The following is a 23,838-nucleotide window of genomic DNA, read 5'->3' on the forward strand; positions in this document are numbered from 1 at the left end:
TCTTATGGTCTTATATGCAGATGTAATGAAGGTATCTGGAATAGTGATTAGGAGTTCCAGGTCAAGCACCATACATAGAGTTATGAGGAAACGAGAAATTGCTGGAAAAGGTTTGGCAGCATCTGTGGAGAGAAAGCAGCATTAAATTTTTGGATCCTGTAAACCTTTTTAGACTGTTCTGATCATAAAAAATTTGAACAGGAGTTGGTCATTCAGCCGTTTGAGACTGCTCTGACACTCAATAGGATCATATCTAACATTCCTCACAAACACTTTCCTATGTTTTCCCCACAACCCTTCCATCCCTGACTGATGAAGACTCTATCAATCTCAGCCTTAAATATACACAAGGACTCTCTGTGGCAAGCGGTCCCGAAGATGCAGAACTCTCTGAGAGAAGAAATTCCTCCTCATCTCAGTCCTAAATTGGCCCTTTATTCTGAGACTATTCAATTTGGTTCTAAACTTGCCCATGAGCGGAAACCTCTCGTTCTTCTAAGCTCCAGAAAGTTGAATCTCAACCTGTCTCATTAGGCAATCCCTCCATACCAGGGATCATCCTAATGAACCTTCTCTGAACTGCCTCTAGTGGAGCAAATCAGAATCTTCTGGTAGTTGTCAATATTGTTGATAATAGGGAAATAACAACTTTAAAGCTGTATATGTCAGTGTTTGTGAACACATTATACAAGTACAGGGTAAGAAGGCAATGAGTATGAGCAAATGCAAAAACATGATCACAAAGGCAGAGAGAAACACCAGCAATGAAAGATGGCCAAGTGAACATCAACAAGGTATTCATATTAGAAATAGAAGTTATAAGCAGTACAAGCAAGATCAGCTGAGAGCAAGCATAAAGAAACAGCTGGGGTTTAATCTGGAGATAGTGAACACACACTCACTGGAAAGTACAGAGTGAGTTCACTTCTACCAGCAATGGAAGGCCAATCAGGACTCAGTGGTCAGTGAGTTAGTTGCCTGATCGTGTGTGTCAGGTGTTGGTTGGCTATTTACCCTTCTGAGTCAGGATAATCTGCCTCCAGTAGGATTCAGGCAATCAGAGGGCAGGCACATCTTCAGCCTAGCTACGTCACCAAGAACAGGCATAGTCATTTAGAATTCTGGGGAGACCAATTCAGACTTCATTCAGAGAGACATGAATCTTTAGAATTGTATGCACCAGAGTGCTGTCGAGGTTCATTTGTTGATTTTGTCGGAGACTGTGATTGATGGATATCTACATTTTATAAATGTCAAGGGATATACGGATAGTACAGGAAAATTCTGTTATCAAGTAGAAGATCCATCATGATCTCAATGAACGGTGGAGTAGGCTCTGAGGGCAGAATGGCTTTTTTTTAGGCTTTTGAGTTCTCTGTATAATTAAATACACAGTCATTGGAAAACCTCTTCAAAAATTATTGCAAGATACAGTAATATATTCATCAATTAAATCAGTTGTGTCAACATTGTGTACTGAAATTATACATTCTTGGACATTTTCCTCAATTATAACAAGGCCATCTCTCAACTGTAGTCACAGACCATTTTGAACAGAATGTTATCACACAAAACCATACGGATGTTTCCCATCACCAAATTATCTGTGGTACTTTCATCTATTATCCACCATTATTAAATCACCTGTATTTCTATTTAATCAAACTATGTGCAATGTCTAACAAGGTCAATGCAGACCGTTGAAGGTGAGGGAGAGATAGGGAGAGTGGGAAGGAGGCTAAGTCAACTAGAGTTGGAAGGGGAGATGACAGAATGTTTTTCCAAATGGCCTCATTACTGAATATTAGTTGGTACAGTATTTAAGGAATGGAGCCATTAAAATGATGACTAATGGGCTACATTTGGGTCTCAACTGGCCTCAAGAGGAGGACCATTGGGCTGAAAGTTCCCCATCTTTATTGTGGTTGGGTGGATGGGGTTTTAGTTGGGTGGACTTGATCATGTAGCCTCTCAGCCTGATCCTGGGGAGGGCAACAAATTCTACCCATGAGCACAGAGACATTTTTAAGACAGGAGGTATCTACTAGCGAGTTCAATGTTTCAAAATTCACCATTTCTACAATATGTGATATCCAGATAGATTCTGAAAATCAGTATGAAGTGATCAAAGTTGTGGATGAAATCAACAAAGAGAGGTCATAGAATCAGGGTCAAATGCAACCAAGTTGTATAATGTTGCTAAATACACAAATGGGTATAAGAACAGCTGATGAAATTTAATCCAAACCATGTAAAGTACTGTGACCAATCAATACAACATTGAATATTGAATCACAAAGCTAAAATAGTGAAATACAAGTCAGAAGAGATATTAATCGCATTTTATATCTCTGTGGTCCAGTCAGATCCACTTCTGGTAGTTAAGCAACAGGACAGACGTTCAAAGTCTGCAGATGGAACATAGAACATAGAAATGTACAGCACAGTAACAGGCTCTTTGGACATGCTGTTGTGACAAACATGAAGCCAAATTAAACTAATCCAGCCTGCCCTTGGTCCATGTCCCTCCATTCCTTTGCATATCCATGTGATGATCTATAAACATCTTAAATGCCCCTGTCGTATCTGCCTGCACCACCACCCCTGGCAGCGCATTCCACATCCTACCTTTCTGTTCAAAAAACTTGCCCTTCGCATCCACTTTGAACTTTCCCCCTCTCACCTTAAATGCTGGCACCTTAGTTTTATACGTTTGAACTCTGGGAAATAGATTCCGACTGGCAACCCTAACTATGCATCTCATAATTTTATAGACCTCTGTCAAGGCTCCCTTCAGCCTGCTCTGCTCCAAAGAAAACAACCTGACTTTTTCTAGCCTATCCATATAGCTCATACCCTCTAATCCTAGCAGCATCCTAGTAAACCTCTTCTGCACCCTCTCCAAAGCCTCCATACCCTTCCTGTAATGTGGCAATCAGAAATGAACACAATGCTGTCAGTGTGACCTAACCAAAGTTGCATAGAGCTGCAACATGACATCCTGACTCTTATACTCAATTCCTCGATCAATAAAGGCAAGCATCATACACCTTCTTTACCACCCTATCTACGTGTGTGGCCACTTTCAGGGAGCTGTGGGCTTGAACTCCAAGATCCCTCTGTACATAAATCCTGTTCAGAGTACTGCCATTAACTGTATACGTTTCATTAACATTTGATCTCCCAAAATACAGCACATGGCACTCACCCGAATTAAACTCCAACTGCCCGATCTCTACCTATATCTGCCACTGTATCCTTTGACAACCTTCTACACTATCCACAACTCCACCAATCTTTGTATCATCTGCAAAATTGCTAACCCACCCATCTACATTTTCACCAGGTCAACTAACAGCAGAGGTCCCAGTATGGATCCCTGTGGAACACCACTAGTCATGTGCCTCCAGCCTGAAAAACAACCTTCCACCGCTACCCTCTGCTTTCCTTGGGCAAGGCAATTCTGAATCCATGCAGCCAAGTCTCAGTGGATTCCATGCCTCTTAATCTTCTGGATAAGCCTATTGTGAGGGATCTTGTTGACAGTTAGTACAAAAAAGAATCACAAGACTAGATCCATTGTATCATGGGCCTATGTATGAAGATGGACAGGAGAAATTTAGGCCAATCAACATGTTAGGAGTATTAAAAACATAAAATATTCATTCAAACGTAGGAAGTGAATAATGGAGATAACACAGTGTCGAGCTCGAGGAACACAGCAGGCCAAACAGCATCAGAGGAGCAGGCATGTTGACGTTTTGGGTGGGGACTTTTCTTCGAATCATTTCTGAAGAAGGGTCCTGACCCGAAACATTAACATTCCTGGTCCTCTGATGCTGCCTGGCGGATGGTGTTCCTCCAGCTCCACACTCTGTTATCTCTGGCTCCAGCACCGGCAGTTCATACTATCTCTAAGTGAATAATGGAGACAATTTCAGATTTACAAACTTAGGACTGATTGTAAGATCTTCACATCGGATGATGAATATTTGAGAAATAGTTATTCAAAAAAACAAATAGAGCAATAATGTCTTGAGGCCTTTCAGAAATAGTTGAATGTCATAATGAAAGGCCATTCAGAGTACCTGACTGGAGACAGTAATAAACAATGGATGACCTTCCTGATCTTTAAGTAGCTAACAATTTTATAAATAGCTTAATCTGCATGACGCTCCACCCCCAGCATGCATATTCCGGAAATCATTCTGATAAACAAAAGGTAATAATCATAGCTGTGGTTCCTTAACGTTCGAGCCATTGGTTGCCTTTGCAGTGAAATTTTAAGATTAAAAAAACTTCTATTTCTGTGATGTATTGGTTTCTCCATCCTTACCTTCATTTAATGCATTTGCAACTTTCACAGGATCTGATGAAAGGTACAAGTTGGTGTGATATGCCTTTAGATAATTGATAGGACTTGTTCCACCCGTCATACAAAATCTTTCAATTGCCAAGCCTAAAACAAAAGTTAAAGCATAAAAACTGCGTGTTCACTTGAGATAATTTGATAATGCTACTGTGCAGTTAAATCCCTGGGTGATACCAAGTCTGTCACAATATTGATAACAAAGAAATGACATTTCTCCATCTCAAATTCATGCTCCATTCCTGCCATAATCATGCTGTAGATATGGAAATTAATTCTCCATGCAATGAGACAGAAGATACTAGTAATGAAATTATTCTCAGCTGTAGAAAAATAAGGAAACAGAAAATATTATCTAAACAGAGAACGACTACAGAGTGAAGCAATACAAATGGGATCTGGGTGTACTCTTTGATGAATCACAAAAAGTGATCATGAATGTATACAAATAATAAGGAAGGCTAATGGAATATTGCCTTTGATTATATTTGTCTCTTTCATAATATTTTAATTAAGTATATTCTTGTTTATCCTTTTCTTCATAAAATGTATTATTTCACATTCAACCAAATTAAATCTTATGTGACATCCATCTGCTGTCAGCTAATGTCTTCATTCCATTTTTTGCAGTTCTCTTGACTGCTTACCGTCTATTGTTCTTTCAAAATTCTGATTCAAGCTTCTGCCCCCTACAGTCAAGCCCAAATATGAAAACATACTGACAGCAAAGGCCCAACATTCACCTCTAGTGTGCATTACTTACACTAACTATTCTTGTTTTCAGTCTAGCCATGCTGTCACATTTTCCTTAATATCGCATAACTTTTTTTGTTCTTGTGATGTACCCTTATTGAGTGCCTTCCAAAAATCCATTTATACAACATTTACAGCATTTATCAATCCAAAACATGATTATATTTGTTGAAACTGACGATGAAAACTGGTTGTGGCAAATCTGTATCGGTTGATATGCTGAATTCATGCATTTCATAATTTTCATTAATTTCAACTTGAATGTAAATTTGAAAAGTATTCTCACAACTATTAAAGAGATTCCTGCAAGAAAAAAAGTCATGTTTTCTTTTACACTTAGACACTTTCTGCACAAACTGAGAAGTTTGCAAAAGAGCATTAACTTTATCACATTTTAGTACATTTTTCCTTTCTCTTATGGGTTGTGGACATTACCAGCTGGCCAGCATTTATTGCTTGCCTCTAGTTTCCCCTGAGACAGCTGTAGTGAGCTGCCTTCTTGAACCACTACAGTCCACGTGCTGTTAGTAGATGCACTGTGTCCTCAGGGAGGGAATTCCAGGATTTTGACCCAGCAACAGTGAAGGAAGGGTGATATATTTCCATGTCAGGGCACTCAGTGGCTTGGAAGGGAAGTTGCAGATGGTGGTGCTCCCACCTATCTGCTGCCCTTGCATTTTGTGTGTTCAATGAGTCATTTTCATTTTGCATGCATCAAGGACTTCTTATCGATTTGTGTGGTTTTATGTCTCCTTAATGGATGGGTTGGGTGATTTTGTGGTGCAGAACATATAAAATAGAAGCAAAAGTAGGCCCTATGGCTCCTCAAGTCAGTTCCGCCTTCTGGGTCTTAGTATTTCAAATTCAGCATTCCCATCAACCCCTTGAAATAACTCCACAGATGCCAGTGTCCCATCAGTAAGTCGCCCTTTATTTACATGTGCAGAATCCTTGACTTTGATTCAACTTCCTCTGACCCAGGTCTCAGGGTGAACAGAACCTATGACATTCCTGTTTATATCTGTCAGCCAGGGCTCCCTGACTGGATCAGGTTAACAGCCTCAATCAGGGAACTCATATTCTTTGATGTCAATTTGGCTGACCTTGTTACAATCACTATGATCCCGATAACCTTAAATTGGCTTTCCCTATAGTATGCATTTAACTGTTCTATTAAGAACGTTTGGAAAAATTAAACTTACTAGGTAAACCATCAGCTCCCTGAAAACTGGTTACAGATTAAGTCAAGAGCAGCTAGATATTTTGTTGTTGCTTTAACATATTGGTTTTTGCTGGAATCTCACTTTTATGCTTTGTATCCCTTTGGTTTTAGTTAGTTATTTACATTTTGAGAAAAGCCTTCATTCCATCAATTTATTACACAAAGTCAACACACAACCTGTCAGCTCATCAAAATAAAAACCGATAAAACTGCAGCTGCTGTAAATCAGGAACAAAAACAAAGTTGCTGGAAAAGCACAGCAGGTCTGGCGGCATCTGTGAAGGAGAAAGCAGTTAATGTTTCAGGTCTGGTGACCCTTCCTCAGAAATGATGGTGGCTGGGAAAACATCAGTTTATATGCAGAAAATGGGAGGTGGGTGGGGTAGGGAGTAAACGATAAGATAAAGCCCAAAGAGAGAGAAAGACAGTTAGACAGACAAAGGAGTTGTCACCTCCAGTGAGATTCCACCCCTAGACACATAGATCCCTCTGTTCCCTTCTCTGCCTTCCACAGGGGCCATTCCCTCCGGGACTGCTCGATCCACACTTCCTTCACCCCCAACACCTCCCCACAGCCCTACTGCACCTTCTCCTGTAACTGACAAAGGTGCAACACCTGCCCATTTACCTCCTCCGTCCCTAGTATCTAAGGGCACAAACATACCTTCCAGGTGAAGCAACACCTTGCCTGCGCTTCCCAGAATCTAGTCTACTGCATTTGCTGCTCACAGTGTGGTCTCCTCTGCATTGGGAAAACAAAGTGTAGATTGGATGACCACTTCACGGAACACCTATGTTCTGTCACTGAAATGACCCTGTGCTTCCAGTTGCCTGCCACTTCAACACACCACCCTGTTCCCATGTCAACATCTCTGTCTCAGTATTACTGCAGTGTTCCAGTGAAGCCCACACAAGCTGGAGGAACAATATCTCATTTTCTGCTTGGGGGCCCTACAGCCCTCCAGACTCAATATTGAGTTCAATAATTTAAGGCCTAAACTCTCCCATGCCCCAGCCCCCCACCCCACACACCTGTCCTTGTTGCCACATAGCCTGCCACTACATACCCACTGTTGTTAGTCATTATCAGTCCCCATTAACAACTATTCACCCTCTGAACCTGATCATTAGCAACTCCTTTGTCTGTCCAACTGCCTTTCTCTCTCTTTGGGCTCTATCCTATCATTTACTCCCTACCCAACCCAACTCCCTATTTTCTGCATATAAACTGACGTTTTCCCAGCCACCATCAGCTCTGAGGAAGGGACACCGGACTCGAAACATTAACTGCTTTTTCCCTTCACAGATGTTGCCAGACCTGCTCAGCTTTTCCAGCAACTTTGTTTTTGAGCCTGTCGCCTCATCATATAGTTAGCAAAAATAGATCTATGGGTGTTAATTGTTGCTACTAGTTATGGAAAGACAAGTCACAGTATACATACCATAGTGATTGATGCTGTTTATCAGTCTCACTCCTACTTGGGCATGGTTGTTAGTCATCAGAACGATATCAAATATTTCATCACTGCCAGGATAAAGCTCATGTAATCGAAGGTTAACTGTCTCCAATGCCTAGAAAAAAGATAGAGGTTTCCAATTATAACAATATAGTTCAGATAGTTTTTATCCTTTTAGTGTAAGTCTTATGTTTACACATAATTCCTGTTCACAAAGGCAACAAACTTTTCAGTCACACTTTTATATAAAATTTTGCTCACTGTAAATTCCTGCATCAACATTGCCTTTCAATTCCTCTTGTTATTGTACAGTTATTTGTCACTAGGACATGCTGAATTCTATTTTCTCTAAAATGCCACTATCCACCATTTTATCATGAGTTGCCTTTTGAGTCCCTAAATGCTTTTATTAAGGAATCAACAAAATATTATAGCTTCTTTCAAAAACTTCATCTTGAACCATATGTATCTGCTTTGAATGATGATTCTATCAGGTGACAATAGACAATAGGTGCAGGAGTAGGCCATTCGGCCCTTCGAGCCAGCACCACCATTCATTATGATCATGGCTGATCATCCACAATCAGTATCCTGTTCCTGCCTTATCCCCATGACCCTTGATTCCACTATCTTTAAGAGCTCTATCCATCTCTTTCTTGAAAGTATCCAGAGAGTTGGCCTTCACTGCCTTCTGGGGCAGAGCATTCCATATATCCACCACTCTCTGGGTGAAGAAGGTTTTCCTCAACTCTGTTTTAAATAGCCTACCCCTTATTTTTAAACTGTATCCTCTGGTTCTGGACTCACCCATCAGCGGAAATATGCTTCCTGCCTCCAAAGCGCCCAATCCCTTAACAATCTTACAGGTCTCAATCAGATCCTCTTTCATCCTTCTAAACCCAAGTGTATACAAGCCCAGTCGCTGCAATCTTTCAACATATGATAGTCCCGCCATTCCGGGAATTGACCACGTGAACCTACGCTGCACTCCCTCAATAGCAAGAATGTCCTTCCTCAAATTTGGAGACCAAAACTGCACACAATACTCCAGGTGCGGTCTCACCAGGGCCCTGTACGGCTGCAGAAGGACCTCTTTGCTCCTGTACTCAATTCCTCTTGTTATGATGGCCAGCATGCAATTAACCTTCTTCACTGCCAGCTGTGCCTGCATGCTTGCTTTCATTGACTGATGTACAAGAACACCTAGATCTCGTTGTGCTTCCCCTTTACCTAACTTGACTCCATTGAGATAGTAATCTGCCTTCCTGTTCTTGCCACCAAAGTGTATAACCACACATTTATCCACATTAAACTGCATCTGCCAAGCATCCATCCACTCACCTAGCCTGTCCAAGTCACGCTGTATTCTCATAACATCCTCCTCACATTTCACACTGTCACCCAGCTTTGTGTCATCAGCAAATTTGCTAATATTACTTTTAATGCCTTCATCTATATCATTAATGTATATTGTAAACAGCTGTGGTCCCAGCACCGAACCTTGTAGTACCCCACTGGTCACTGCCTGCCATTCCGAAAGGGACCCATTTATCACTACTGTTTGCTTCCTGTCAGCCAGCCAATTTTCAATCCAAGTCAGTATTTTGTCCCCAATACCATGTGCCCTAATTTTGCTCACTAATCTCCTATGTTGGACTTTATCAAAGGCTTTCTGAAAGTCCAGGTACACTACATCCACTGGTTCTCCCTTGTCCATCTTCATAGATACATCCTCAAAAAATTCCAAAAGATTAGTCAGGCATGATTTCCCCTTCGTAAATCCATGCTGGCTCAGACCTATTCTGTTACTGCTATCCAAATGAGTCATAATTTCAGCTTTTATAATTGACTCCAGCATCTTTCCCACCACTGACATCAGGCTAGCTGGTCTATAATTTCCTGTTTTCTCTCTCCCTCCTTTCTTGTATTCAGAATGCACACTTTCTTCAGAATTTGCAATTTACCTAAATTTGCAAAATGTAGAAATAGGAGAAAGTTGAACAGACTGAATATTTATATCCAGCTTCCAGAAATTCTGCCAATTTTTAAAAATTATTTTATGATCTCAGGATGCAGGCCGAATGTAAAGTTATATTTATCAGCATTGTCCAGTTGGTGTGGACCGGCAATTTAATTGAACAGCTCTAGTCTGGATGGCAAAGCTCTCTTATTAACAAATCGGAAAGAAAGCTAGAGGCAAATTTCCAAATGGTTATATGCACGTCTGCATGTTTGTGTACTCTTGCAAACCAAACTGAAAATGTGCACTGTTTACACAATTATCGTATTTTCCTTGAAATTTTGAAAACATACTTTGAGCTAACAGACAGAAGAGAATAATTCAACTTGCACCAACTTCTGGCACAAACCAGAGATTTAATTGAAATACACAGATGGAGATGTCAGTCCATGTGAACTTTGGTCTCATTTGTTTTAAGGAGGAAAACTGTGCATGTTAATCAACCACATTGTCAATAAATCAGCTTGCATTGTGCTAAGAAATTGTCATTCCCATGCTCTGAGTATTCTTGTGGTGCGATGATTGTGCCCCTACCACTGAGCCACACGTTTTTATGAAAGGGTTATGTTTTAAACTATCTCTTTAATTTCAGGCAAAATCAAGTAATGATGACAGCCACATGATTTGAGCCAAATTATGCCAACAAAAAGCCATGGAGAACAGGTCACATATTGTTATAATACATATACTAAACTTAAAGTATAAAAAATCAAAAATGAACGTTAATACTACAGTCTTTGTCTCAGAAATTTGAACAGCCAGAGGAAGCAGGGGAAGAGAGGTAGAGAGAGACAGCGAAACAGCAGGCATTTTGAAGAGGAGGGAAATACTGTCAGGTGGGATGGAAGTGAAAAAGTCTACCCTCTGGGAAAAGAGATGGAACGAGCAGAGATTTAAGGCCACTGAAAGCTTCACTCTGGCGAGGCCAGGGAGGAATCTCACAAAATGAATATTGCTGCTGGAAGTCAGTCTCAAAATTTTCAGAAGAACCAGGGAAATAGTTTTCAATGGATGCTGGGCATAATGACTCAGTGAAACAAGGAGAAGTGAGCCCTTTGGAAACGAGGATTGACTAAAGACCATTTCCTGATAAGGCTGTAATTTGTGGAATTCATAAAATATACATAAGGCTAGTGGTGGTGCTATTGTTTGTGTGAAGACAGTAATAGGAATTAACTTTTTTGTATGGTTCTAACTGTCAAATAAGTAATCTCTAGTATATTTTTTCTAACAAAGCAGAAGTAGCTGGAGAAACTCAGAAGGTCTGGCAGCAGCTGTAGAGAGAAAGCAGAGTCAATGTTTTGGGTCCAGTGACCATTCTACAGAACAAGTCCCACTGGTTACTAGATAATCAAGACTCTATCTAACTCTGCTTTGAAACTATATAAAGATTTTGCATTTGTTGCCTTTTGAGCAAAGAAATTCCAACGAAATACAGCCCTCTGAAAGAGAAAAAAATAATTTAAGTGGGTGCCCCTTTATTTAAAAACTATGACCCTAAGTTCTAGTTTCTCCCACAAGAGGAAACATTCTTTCAACACCTACCTAGTCAACTTTGCCACCTGGTCAAGTTCCTTCAGGATCTCACATATTTCAATTAAATCACCTCTGACTCTTGTACGCTCCCGAAAATATAGGCTTGTCTAGCCTTTCCTCAGAAACTAATCTGCTCACTGCAGATATGGTTACAGCCAGTGGGTTTGGCCACTTTTGTGTATCGCATGCAATTCCGGTCTCCCTCCTACAGGAAGGATGTTGTTAAACTTGAAAGGGTTCAGAAAAGATTTACAAGGATGTTGCCAGGGTTGGAGGGTTTGAGGCATAGGGAGAGGCTGAATAGGCTGGGGCTATTTTCCCTGGAGTGTCAGAGGCTGAGAGGTGATGTTATAGACATTTATAAAATCATGAGGGGCATGGACAGAGTAAATAGGCAAGTTCTTTTCCCCAGGGTGGGGGGGAGTCCAAAACTAGAGGACATTGGTTTAAGGTGAGAGGGGAAAGATTGAAAAGGGACCTAAGGGGCAACTTTTTCACACAGAGGGTAATGTGTGTATGGAATGAGCTGCCAGAGGAAGTGGTGGAGGCTGGTACAATTATAACATTTAAAAGGCATCTGGATGGGTATACGAAGAGGAAGCGCTAAGAGTAGATTTGTAGCGTGGGTTGTGAATATTGTAGCTGGTTGGCTTGCCAAGCATGGTTTGTTGTCCCACAGACATTTCATTACCCTGCTGGGTAACATCATCAGTGCAGCCTCCGTAGAAGCACTGTTGTGTTTTCTTGCCTATCATTTAAATGACATTTAAATTTTAAATACCGGGTGGGAAAATGCAACTGCGCTTCATCGGAGGCTGCACTAATGATGTTACCCGGCAGGGTAATGAAATGTCTATGGAACAACAGATAGGAAGGGTTTCGAGCAAGTCAGGTCAAATGCTGGCAAATAGGACTAGATTTATCTTGGATATCATAGAATCATAGAATTCAGTTCGCCACTTGTGGTGGTTCATTTTGGAGACCAGGCAAAAATATTTCAGGGCATGCTTCGTGAGTACTGGTCACATACGCCCTGTGTCCACTGATAGAGGAATTCAAATGTGCCAGCCTTTAGAGATCCTCAAGGCACATCTCCAATCCACTTACAGCATGCTTCTGCATTTCAATGCTACATCAACAATTATCATTGTAATACTGCAGCAAGAATACTCAGTGAGTGAGGGCAGAAGTTTCATGAGAGTGGTACACAGAGCATGAGCCTTGGTATGTTTACAGTAGCACTGGTAGTGAGTACAAGGTAGTGGGGAGAAGATGGTGGTGGCACTTAAGCTGATGAGGTGGGAAGGTGGGTGGTGACCTTTCAGCAATTGGCATGGTTAGGTATCTTGGTCTCCACTGCTAATCCTGGAGGAAAAGGACATCCTGCCTCAACATCACCACATCCTGCAGGAGGGCCAGGATTGTGCCCTCAGAGCTGGGTATCACTTTCCTCCTGTCTGCCAGGCCCAGGGGCAAATGTCAGGAACCATGTGGGACAGCTCTGCGCAATTTTACAGATGACACAAATGCCAAGTGTGCATGATGGATACCCCATGAGTGGTGAGTTACTCTAGGAATGGCACATGGTAAGATGGGGCTGGAATTAAATGTGCGGGACACAATGGGTTGAAGTAGGTAGGCAATGAGAAGTGTTTGGTAAAATGTGGTAAGATATCTCACCAGGTCCTGTGGAGACAATTTCTCCAAAACAACACAACAACAAAATAGTCTGCCTGAGGCCAAAAAGATAGGCTTCAGCCTAACGATTAAAATTATGAAGGCATTGCCATGATTTTCTAGTCTTCTTAAGATTCAGAGAGTGAGGACGAGAGAATGACAGAGGGAGTCATAGAGTTAAACAGCATGGAAACAGGCCCTTCGAGCCAACTATCCATGCTGACCATGTTCACAAACTAAATCAGTCCCACCTGTATGAGCTTGGTCCAAATCCCTCCAAACATTTTTTTATTCACGTACTTATCTAAACGCCTTCCAAATGTTGTAATTTTACCCCATATCAACCACTTCCTTGCACCCTTGTTCAAAAAAGTATATAAACTCAGCAAATGCCAGACGATATAACTGTGATTCTAGGGCGACATGAAGACGCAATTATTGAGGACAAAGTTAGTAGTCTCATGGACACATGCAGGAAGACCAGCAAGGATTTGTCAAGGGAGAATAGTCCTTAACCAACTTGGAGGAGCTTTTTGAAGAGGTTACAGAAATAGTTTAAGACAGGAATGTTGTTGATGTGGTGTTGACCGATTTCAAAATGACATTTGATGCAGAGTGACGCCACACACCTGACAGACCATAAGGCCATAAGGCATAGGAGTGGAAGTAAGGCCATTCAGCCCATCGAGTCCACTCTGCCATTTAAATCATGGCTGATGGGCATTTCAACTCCACTTCCCTGCACTCTCCCCGTAGACCTCGATTCCTTCTGAGATCAAGAATTTGTCGATCTCTGCCTTGAAGGCATCCAACGTCCCAGCCTTCACTGCACTCCGTGGCAATGAATTCCACAAGCCCACCACTCTCTGGCTGAAGAAATGTTGTCTCATTTCCGTTCTAAATTGACCCCCTCTAATTTTAAGGCTGTGCCCACGGGTCCTAGTCTCCCCGCCTAACAGAAACAACTTCCGAGCATCCACCCCTTCTAAACCATACATTATCTTGTAAGTTTCCATTAGATCTCCCCTCAACCTTCTAAACTCTAATGAGTGTAATCCCAGGATCCTTAGCCATTCATCATACATTAAACCTATCAGTCCAGGGATCATCCGTGTGAATCTCCGCTGGACACGCTCCAGGGCTAGAATGTCCTTCCTGAGGTGTAGGGCCCAAAATTGGACACAGTATTCTAAATGGGGCCTAACTAGAGCTTTATAAAGCCTCAGAAGCACATCGCTGCTTTTGTATTCCAACCCTCTTGAGATAAACGACAACATTACATTCACTTTCTTAATCATGGACTCTACCTGCAAGTTAACTTTTAGAGAATCCTGCACCAACACTCCCAGATCCCTTTGTACTTCTGCTTTACAAATTTTCTCACCATTTAGAAATTAGTCCATGCCTGAATTCTTTTTTCCAAAGTGCAAAACCTCACATTTACTCACATTGAATTTCATCAGCCATTTCCTGGACCACTCTCCTAAACTGTCTAAATCTTTCTGCAGCTTCCCCACCTCCTCAGTACTACCTGCCTGTCCACCTATCTTAGTATCATTGGCAAACTACGCCAGAATGCCCCCAGTCCCTTCATCCCAATCATTAATGTATAAAGTGAACAGTTGCGGCCCCAACACCGAACCCTGCGGGACACCACTTGTCACCGGTTGCCATTCTGAAAAAGAGCCTTTTATCCCAACTCTCTGCCTTCTGTCAGACAGCCAATCCTCAGTCCAAGCCAGCAGCTCACCTCAAACTCCATGGGCACTCACCTTGCTCAGCAGCCTCCCGTGAGGCACCGTATCAAAGGTCTTTTGGAAGTCTAGATAGATAACATCTACTGGGTTTCCCTGGTCTAACATGCTTGTTACCTCTTCAAAGAATTCTAACAGGTTTGTCAGGTACAACCTCCCCTTAATAAATCCATGCTGACTTGTTCTAATCTGACCCTGCACTTCCAGGAATTTAGAAATCTCATCCTTGACAATGGATTCAAGAATTTTATCAACTACTGAGGTTAGGCTAATCGGCCTATAATTTTCCATCTTTTGTCTTGATCCTTTCTTAAACAAGGGAGTTACAACAGCAATTTTCCAATCATCTGGGACTTTCCCTGACTCCAGTGACTTTTGAAAGATCACAACCAAAGCGTCTGCTATTTCCTCAGCCACCTCCCTCAGAACTCTAGGATGTCACCCAAAAGTTATATCTCCCAGAATTAAAGGCACAGTAGCCACATAGATAAGAGAATGAGTGGCAGTCAACAGTAGTGGCTAGTGTTTATTTTTGGGCTGGAGGTAGGTTAGTAGTGGAGTTTATCAACAGTCAATGTTCCTTTCCCTAATATTTATATTAATGACCTGAGGGAACCTGGTATACAGAGCACATTTTCAAAAACGGAAACAGAAATTGCTGGAAAAGCTTGGCTACTCTAGCAGCATTTATGCAGATGTAGGGCATCATTTTAAAATTTGTGAATGATACATTGTAACTGTGAAAAGGATAGCGTAGAACACCAAAGGGAGAAAAATCGTGCGGTGGAATGGGTGGACAAGTGGCCGAAGTTTAAAGCTGAGAAATATTGAAATGATTCACTTTTATAGGGAGAATTTGAGGATTCAATCTAAACTAAATGGTACAACCATAAAGTGAGTGCAGGGGCAGTGAAACCTGGGTACAAATGTGCATTTGTCATTGAAGATAGTAGGATAAGTCCAGAGAGTGGTTAATTATGCCCAAAGTGCATCAAAACAAGAGCCAGAAGATGCTACTTTACCCTCAGCTGGAACATTGCATCTACTGCTGGGTGGTTCACTTTCAGAAAGATGTGATACCTCACAGTGGGTACAGAAAAAGTCACAAGAATGGTTCCAGGTATGAGAAACATTACAAATGAAGATCAATTGGAGAAGTTGAGATTGTTTTCCCTAAATAAGAGATTGAATATAGGTATTCAAATCATGTGGGGCTGGACAGTAGATAGGGAAAAAAGAAACAGCTCCCACTCACCAGAGGATCAAGAATGAGAAGTTACAGATTTAAGGCAATTTGCAACTGGAAAAGTAACACAAGAAAGACTCTTTTTATGCAGCAAGCAGTTAAAAGCCTTGAATACAAAGTGCACTAGAGGCAAATTTATTGAAAAGAAATTACACTGTTATTTGAAAAGAAAGAATATACATTTCAGGTACAAGGTAGAAAGATAGAATGAGATGAATTGCTCACTTTCAACTGGAGCAGAAGTGATGATCTGCACGACTGAGATCCCTTTGCTCTGGAATGATTTTATTTTTAAGTGAAGATAGAATCAATAAGGCAGTGTACCATTTTTAACATATGGATGGAATTATGTTTGCTCATTCTGGCCCTCTCACTTCTGAAGATTTCACTGAATCCGCACAACTCTGAAAAATTCACTCAACATATTTGTTACAGGACCTCCCCATCGAGCTGAAATATACAAGACCTGGTAAGTAGCTGATCGAGAAGTAATCAGCCTTGTGTGTTCCAAACGCCAATACGCAATACTTTAATCTGATTTCACAAACACAAGGCAATATTTGATTGGGTCAACACAACGTGGAGCTGGAGGAACACAGCAAGCCAGGCAGCATCAGAGGAGCAGGAAAGCTCTATTTTCTTCCGAAAACAGGTCCGAGCCAAAACATCAGCTTTCCTGTTCCCCTGATGCTGTCTGACCTGCTGTGTTCCTCCAGATCCACACTGTATGGACTCTGACTCCAGCTTCTGCAGTTCTTGCTGTCTCCGAATATTTGATCGGGATAGCTAGAACCAACAGATCTCCAGTGGAGAAGCTTAAAGGGGCCCGAACGTCAGCTTTTGTGCTCCTAAGATGCCGCTTGGCCTGCTGTGTTCATCCAGCTCCACACTTTGTTATCTTAAGCTTAAAGTCCCCTCGGTCCTACTTTCATCAAGGCGAAAGCCAATCCTTTCCTGAGTGGCTCATTTTCGTGATCCAGCTGGTATTTCACATACGATTCCAACCCATCAGACTCATAGATCGCCCTTTCATCAGACATGTTGAAGAGTGTCCTGGAGGACACTGCGATGGTGATGGCTTGCTGGGGTTTGGTCTAAAGAAACAAAGAAAGCAAAAGCAGTTTAGAGTGTTTTCGTTTTATTTTCTAGACTTGCACACAAACACAAAGGACGCTCCTTCCTACCTCTAACTGTGCCGGGAGTTGACTCCTGTCCTTATCAATAATTGGGGGAGTCTTGTTTGTTGTTCCTCGGTTTTTCTTGGTTGACGAGGATCTGTCTGGAATTGGTACAGCGCAGAGGTCCGTATCGTTCAGTGAGTAGATGCCGGTGTCACTCATCCTGCCGGGCTCCCTGTTCTGACTTCCCAACTCAGCGAGTGCAGCTGTGTGTTTAGGCGGCCTGAGCAGGCTCGGAAACACGGGTACCAAGCTTGGATGGAGATCGGGCTGTGCAGTCCCTGAGCCACCCGACTCGTTCAGGCTGCTTCCTTCACCAGGTAACTTCACAGGGAAGCGTCACAAACAGCCCAGCCTCTGTGACAAGCACAAGGGGGGGTGGGGAGACGACACGTCTGCACTTGGTCTCACCGAGAGGACCACCAGCCTGGGTACAGCCCCTGACCCTCACACTCTGCTCGAACTGCCGTCAGCTAAAGGGCCGCCTGCCTATTGGGATCTTTGGAACACTGCGATACGCCGACGATGCGACATTTGTTGATGAAGCAGGATGATATCGTTTCGCGACTGATGAGGAATGTGGCTTCCTTTGGGTAGAACACCATTGCCACCAGAGCATGGGCTGTCGCCCCCTGTAATTGGGCCGTATAACATATATCAGAAAGCCTGGGCTCTAAATGAGAGATAACGCAAGTGCGGAGCTGGAGGATCACAGCGGGGCCAGACAGCATCAGAGGAACAGGAAAGTCGGCGCTTCGGGTCTGGATCCTTCTTCAGCTCCACACTGTGGTATCTCTCATTCCAGCATCTGCAGTCCCTACTATTTGTAACTGACGGAGATGTCTCTTAATGATACTTTATTAGCAAAACCAAGTATATAAACTAATTATCTCACGGTCGGTGTTCTCTGGTTACTTAAATCATTGCTAAATTATGTACATATATTGAATTACTGCTTACCAGCGTCATAAACTGAGAGTGCGATGGAAACCCTTTATCTCAGAGTGTGCCATGGCTTAATGTCATCTAGCCATCTTAAAATTATAGCATTGTCGTGAGATCTGTGCAAAAATACAACATCCCTTTTGTTTTCCTTTTGAAGAATGGGAACCCCATTCTGATAAACATATACATATAGGTACGTATCTTTATATATTAAGACAACAAATCTGCAGACAATCATCCTGACTAGGCTATATGGCTTCACTCCACAGTGTGCTCATTGAAACTGTAGATGAATGTATATGATGGGTTACGGGTGTGATACTTGCAGTATTCGATCATCATTCCCGAGTGAGGGATGACTTTTTCTATTCATTGATGGGATGTGAGTTTCACTGACTGGCCAGCATTAATGGTATATGAGAAGATGTTGGTGGCCTGACTCCTTGAACTGCTGCAGTCCATGTGTTGTAGGTTGACCCACAATGCCCTTTGAATTCCAGGAATTTGACCCAGGGCAGTGAAGGAAAAGTGATATATTTTCAACTCTGAATAATGAGTGGCTTAGAGGGGAACTTGGAGGAAGTGGCTTTCCCAAGTATCTGCTGCCATTTTCCTTCATGATGGAAGTTGTCGTGGGTTGGGAAGGTGCCATCTGAAGATCTTTGGTGAATTTCTGCCATGCACCTTGTAGACAGTACACACTGCTGCTACTGAGTATTGGTGATGGAGGGTGTGGATGCTTGTGGATGTAATGCCGATCAAACAGGCTGCTTTGTCCTGGATGGTGTCAAGCAGCTTGAGAAAAAACTAAAGTACTGTGTATGCTAGAAATCAGAAACAAGACAGAAGTTGCTGGGAACGCTCAGCAGTTTCCAGCAATTTGCTTTTGTTTGGAGCTTCTTGAGTGTTGCTCGACCTGCACTCATCCAAGCAAGTGGGGAGTATTCTATCACACTCCGAATTGATCCTGTACAATTTGAGTGTGTTACCTGTTTCATTGTTGAACTTGACATTGTTGTAAGACCTGGGTGTACAGAACGTCATGGTATTTCGCAATGAACTCATGTATTTGTATGAGCATTTTGAACTCTGATACTTTGTCCTGGGTAGCTTGAGATAACTGATTAAATGCTCATTGCTTAAGTTCTATCACCATTTTCTCTCTTTTTTCTGACAATGTATAATGAACATGTGGGTTGGATGGTAAGAATGCTTGAGGAAAGGACTGTGTGGATCTGTTGGCTGAACATTGGAGCTAGCAGTGAGAGTAGACTATTGGCTATTGGAATAGCATTTATATTGAATCAAGAACTCACTTTATACTGAGTGATCATGGATTTTATTGAATAAGTTGTGTGTCCGAAATACCATTACACTGACGGGAGACAAAGGGTATAATACCTCTCTCCTGCTCATTTCTTGAAAGGGGGCAAAGTCTAGCATAGACCGTTGTCAGGAACAATTTGTTAAGGAACACAAATTATACTGAAAATGGCAATTAATGTATGAATGACTGTTAAGAACATAAGTAGGAGCAAGAGTTGGCCATTCAGCTCCCCAGTCCCGGCCTGCCATACTATAACAACATGGCTGATCTGTCCCAGGCCTCAATTCCTCTCTCATGCTAATTCCTCATAACCTTCAACCCCTTGATTTTGAAAATCTATTCACCCTCTCTTTATATATTTCCAATAATTGAGCCCCCACTGCTTTCTGGGGTGGTGAATTCTGGATTTTCACTATGCTCCATTTGCCAAGATGTTGTCCACTCAATCCAGGCCGACGAGGGGAGAGGCCATTCTAGACTTGGTGCTCGGAAACGAGCCGGGGCAGGTACCAGATCTTGTGGTGGGAGAGCATTTTGGTGATAGTGACCATAACTGCCTCACATTCTACATAGCTATGGAGAAGGAGAGGATTAGGCAAAATGGGAGGATATTTAATTGGGGACGAGGAAACTATGACGCGATTAGACATGAGTTAGGAAGCATGGACTGGGAGCAATTGTTCCATGGTAAGGGAACTATAGACATGTGGAGACTGTTTAAGGAACAGTTGTTGCGAGTGATGAGTAAATATGTCCCTCTGAGACAGGCAAGAAGGGGTAAGACAAAGGAACCTTGGATGACGAGAGCAGTGGAGCTTCTTGTGAAAAGGAAGAAGGTAGCTTACATAAGCTGGAGGAAGCTAGGGTCAAGTTCAGCTAGAGAGGATTACACGCAGGCAAGGAAGGAGCTCAAAAATGGTCTGAGGAGAGCCAGGAGGGGGCACTAGAAAGGATTGGCGGAAGGAATCAGGGAAAACACAAAGGCATTTTACACTTATGTGAGGACTAAGAGAATGGTCAAAGAAAAAGTAGGGCCGATCAGGGATAGCATAGGGAACTTGTGTGTGGAGTCTGAAGAGGTAGGGGAAGCCCTAAATGAGTTTTTTGCTTCTGTCTTTACGAAAGAAACAAACTTTGTAGTGAATGAAACCTTTGAAGAGCAGGTGTGCACGCTGGAATGGATAGAGATAGAGGAAGCTGATGTGCTGAAAAGTTTGTCAAACATTAAGATTGACTAATCGCCAGGCCTGGACCAGATTTGTCCTCGGCTGCTTTGGGAAGCGAGAAATGCAATTGCTTCGCCACTTGCGAAGATCTTTGCATCCTCGCTCTCCACTGGAGTCGTACCTGAGGACTGGAGAGAGGCAAATGTAATTCCTCTCTTCAAGAAAGGAAATAGGGATTTACAGACCAGTAAGTCTCACGTCTGTCGTCTGCAAGGTGTTAGGAAGGATTCTGAGGGATAGGATTTATGACCATCTGGAAGAGCATGGCTTGATCAAATACAGTCGACACGGCTCTGTGAGGGGTAGGTCATGCCTCACAAACCTTATCGAGTTTTTTGAGGATGTGACTAGAAAAGCTGATGAGGTCGAGCTGTGGATGTGGTGTATATGGACTTCAGTAAGGCATTTGATAAGGTTCCTCATGGTAGGCTCATTCAGAAGGTCAGGAGGAATGGGATACAGGGGAACCTAGCTGCTTGGATACAGAATTGGCTGGCCAACAGAAGACAGCGAGTGGTAGTAGAAGGAAAATATTCTGCCTGGAAGTCAGTGGTGAGTGGGCTTCCACAGGGCTCTGTCCTTGGCCTCTACTGTTTGTAATTTTTATTAATGACTTGGATGAGGGGATTGAAGGATGGGTCAGCAAGTTTGCAGACGACACAAAGGTCGGAGGTGTCGTTGACAGTGTAGAGGGCTGTTGTAGGCTGCAGCGGGACATTGACAGGATGCAGAGATGGGCTGAGAGGTGGCAGATGGAGTTCAACCTGGATAAATGCGAGGTGATGCATTTTGGAAGGTCGAATTTGAAAGCTGAGTACAGGATTAAGGATAGGATTCTTGGAAGTGTGGAGGAACAGAGGGATCTTGGTGTGCAGATACATAGATCCCTTAAAATGGCCACCCAAGTGGACAGGGTTGTTAAGAAAGCATATGGTGTTTTGGCTTTCATTTACAGGGGGATTGAGTTTAAGAGTTGTGAGATCTTGTTGCAGCTCTATAAAACTTTGGTTGGACCGCACTTGGAATACTGCGTCCAGTTCTGGGCGCCCTATTATAGGAAAGATGTGGATGCTTTGGAGAGGGTTCAGAGGAGGTTTACCAGGATGCTGCCTGGACTGGAGGGCTTATCTTATGAAGAGAGGTTGACTGAGCTCGGTCTCTTTTCATTGAAGAAAAGGAGGAGGAGAGGGGACCTAATTGAGGTATACAAGATAATGAGAGGCATAGATAGAGTTGATAGCCAGAGACTATTTCCCAGGGCAGAAATGGCTAGCACGAGGGGTCATAGTTTTAAGCTGGTTGGAGGAAAGTATAGAGGGGATGTCAGAGGCGGGTTCTTTACACAGCGAGTTGTGAGAGCATGGAATGTGTTGCCAGCAGCAGTTGTGGAAGCAAGGTCATTGGGGACATTTAAGAGACTGCTGGACATGCATATGGTCACAGAAATTTGAGGGTGCATACGTGAGGATCAATGGTCGGCACAAAATTGTGGGCTGAAGGGCCTGTTCTATGCTGTACTGTTCTATGTTCTATGTGCTATGTTCTATTCCCTTGCAGATTCCTGATGTTCTTGTCCCAACATGCCCTGGCATTTATTTTTGTATCATCACAACGTTTGCACACAATATCCTCTGCCTACTCCTCCAAGTCATTTATACAGGTGATAAGTAATTTAGTCCCTATGACCAATCCTATGACTAATCCTCCATTAGTCATGTCTTTGCAATCTGACCCAAAAAGATCCAATAACCTGGACTAGGTGTAGGCCAATCCTCAATCCAAGCTAACTCATTACTATAAGCGCCTATCTTTTGCAATAAACTTCAATGAGGCATGTTATAGAATGCCTTTCACAAACCATCTCTGTCTGATTGTGTTATGTAAACTGCAATGAAACCTGTATGCCACTTTGGGGTGGCACGGTGGCTCAGTGGTTAGCACTGCAGCCTCATAGCACCAGGGACCCAGGTTCAATTCCAGCCTCAGGCAACTGTCTGTGTGGATTTTGCACATTCTCTCCAGGTGCTCTGGTTTCCTCCCACAGTCCAAATGTGTGCAGGTTAGGTGGATCGGCATGTTAAATTACCTGTCGTGTTCAGGGGTGTGTGAGTTATAGGGGGATGGGCCTGGGTGAGATGCTGCAAGGGGCAGTGTGGACTTGTTGGGCCAAAGGGCCTGTTTCCGCACTGTAGGGAATCTAACCTAAGTCTTTTTGATCTGCACACCCTTTGCTTGCTGTGACCTGCCTGTACCGCTCATAAACAAAGCTTTTTACAGTATTTTGGTACATGTGACAATAAAATCAAAATCAAAATCAAATGTTTTTCGAAATGACCTGCTATTTCTTCCTTATTAGTGGATCCTCACATTTCCCAAATAACACGTCCTAGACTAGCTGCCTGATAGCATCATGCTTTCTGTCAAATACTCTGCTTGAGAAGTGGCATCATTTTGGCGATTTTCCAGGCCACAGGAAAACATTTGAAACCCAGTGAGTTGTGCAATATTTCAGCCAACTCCTCAACTATCTCTTTCACCATATCTTTTAAAACTGTTGGACGCAGATCACCGGGTTCTGGTGATTTTCTTACCTTCATTCCCATTAATTTGTCAATTAATTAGCCCCTTGTGATAGATGCCCTCCCTCCCATTAGCACCTGGCTTATCTGATATTTTTAGGATGTTTATGCTGTCCTTCACAGTGGAGATGTTATCCCTATTATCCTGCAAAGGTTCCACACTCACTTTAGCTAATCCCTTTCTGTTCAGAAGCACTTACAGTTTGTTTCTGTTTATTGCTAGTTTAAATTTATTGTCGATTTTCTCCCTTTTTATTAGCTTTTTCATATTCCATGTTGCTATCTAAAGCAATATCCAATTCTTCGGCCCTTCACTTTTGTTTTTGCCACGTTGGATGCCTTAATTTTTTAATTGGATGCTTTACTTGACTACCTTTGTTAATGCTGCATCTTTCTCATGGAGTCTTTTTCTGACCAGAATAACTTTTGTTAAGTGTTCGAAAATATTTTCTTTCTAGTCTTCCATTGCACATCTACTGACTTCCCCTTTACTCTCTTTTATCAGCTGGCTTCAGGCTTCTGGAGAGAAAATGCTCAGGATACTCATGG

At 42.5% G+C, this 23,838-nt stretch overlaps 1 protein-coding gene across 1 annotated transcript in view; it reads right to left on the reverse strand.

Moving 5' to 3' along the window:
* The window catches only part of LOC125452661 (cytosolic 5'-nucleotidase 1A-like), a 75,069-nt gene extending 57,589 nt beyond the window's left edge, over nt 1-17,480 (reverse strand). Inside the window, exons 1-4 of the mRNA XM_048531325.1 lie at nt 17,219-17,480; nt 16,961-17,128; nt 7,787-7,916; nt 4,337-4,459 (exon numbers count right to left, since the gene is read on the reverse strand). Of these exons, the coding sequence (XP_048387282.1) occupies nt 4,337-4,459; nt 7,787-7,916; nt 16,961-17,128; nt 17,219-17,374 (577 nt within the window). The 5' untranslated portion in view covers nt 17,375-17,480. The remainder of the gene's footprint in view (nt 1-4,336; nt 4,460-7,786; nt 7,917-16,960; nt 17,129-17,218) is intronic.
* Nucleotides 17,481-23,838: the final 6,358 nt, after the last annotated feature.

Source organism: Stegostoma tigrinum, chromosome 4 (genome assembly GCF_030684315.1).
Source record: "Stegostoma tigrinum isolate sSteTig4 chromosome 4, sSteTig4.hap1, whole genome shotgun sequence".
In the NCBI taxonomy this organism is placed as follows: Eukaryota; Metazoa; Chordata; class Chondrichthyes; order Orectolobiformes; family Stegostomatidae; genus Stegostoma; species Stegostoma tigrinum.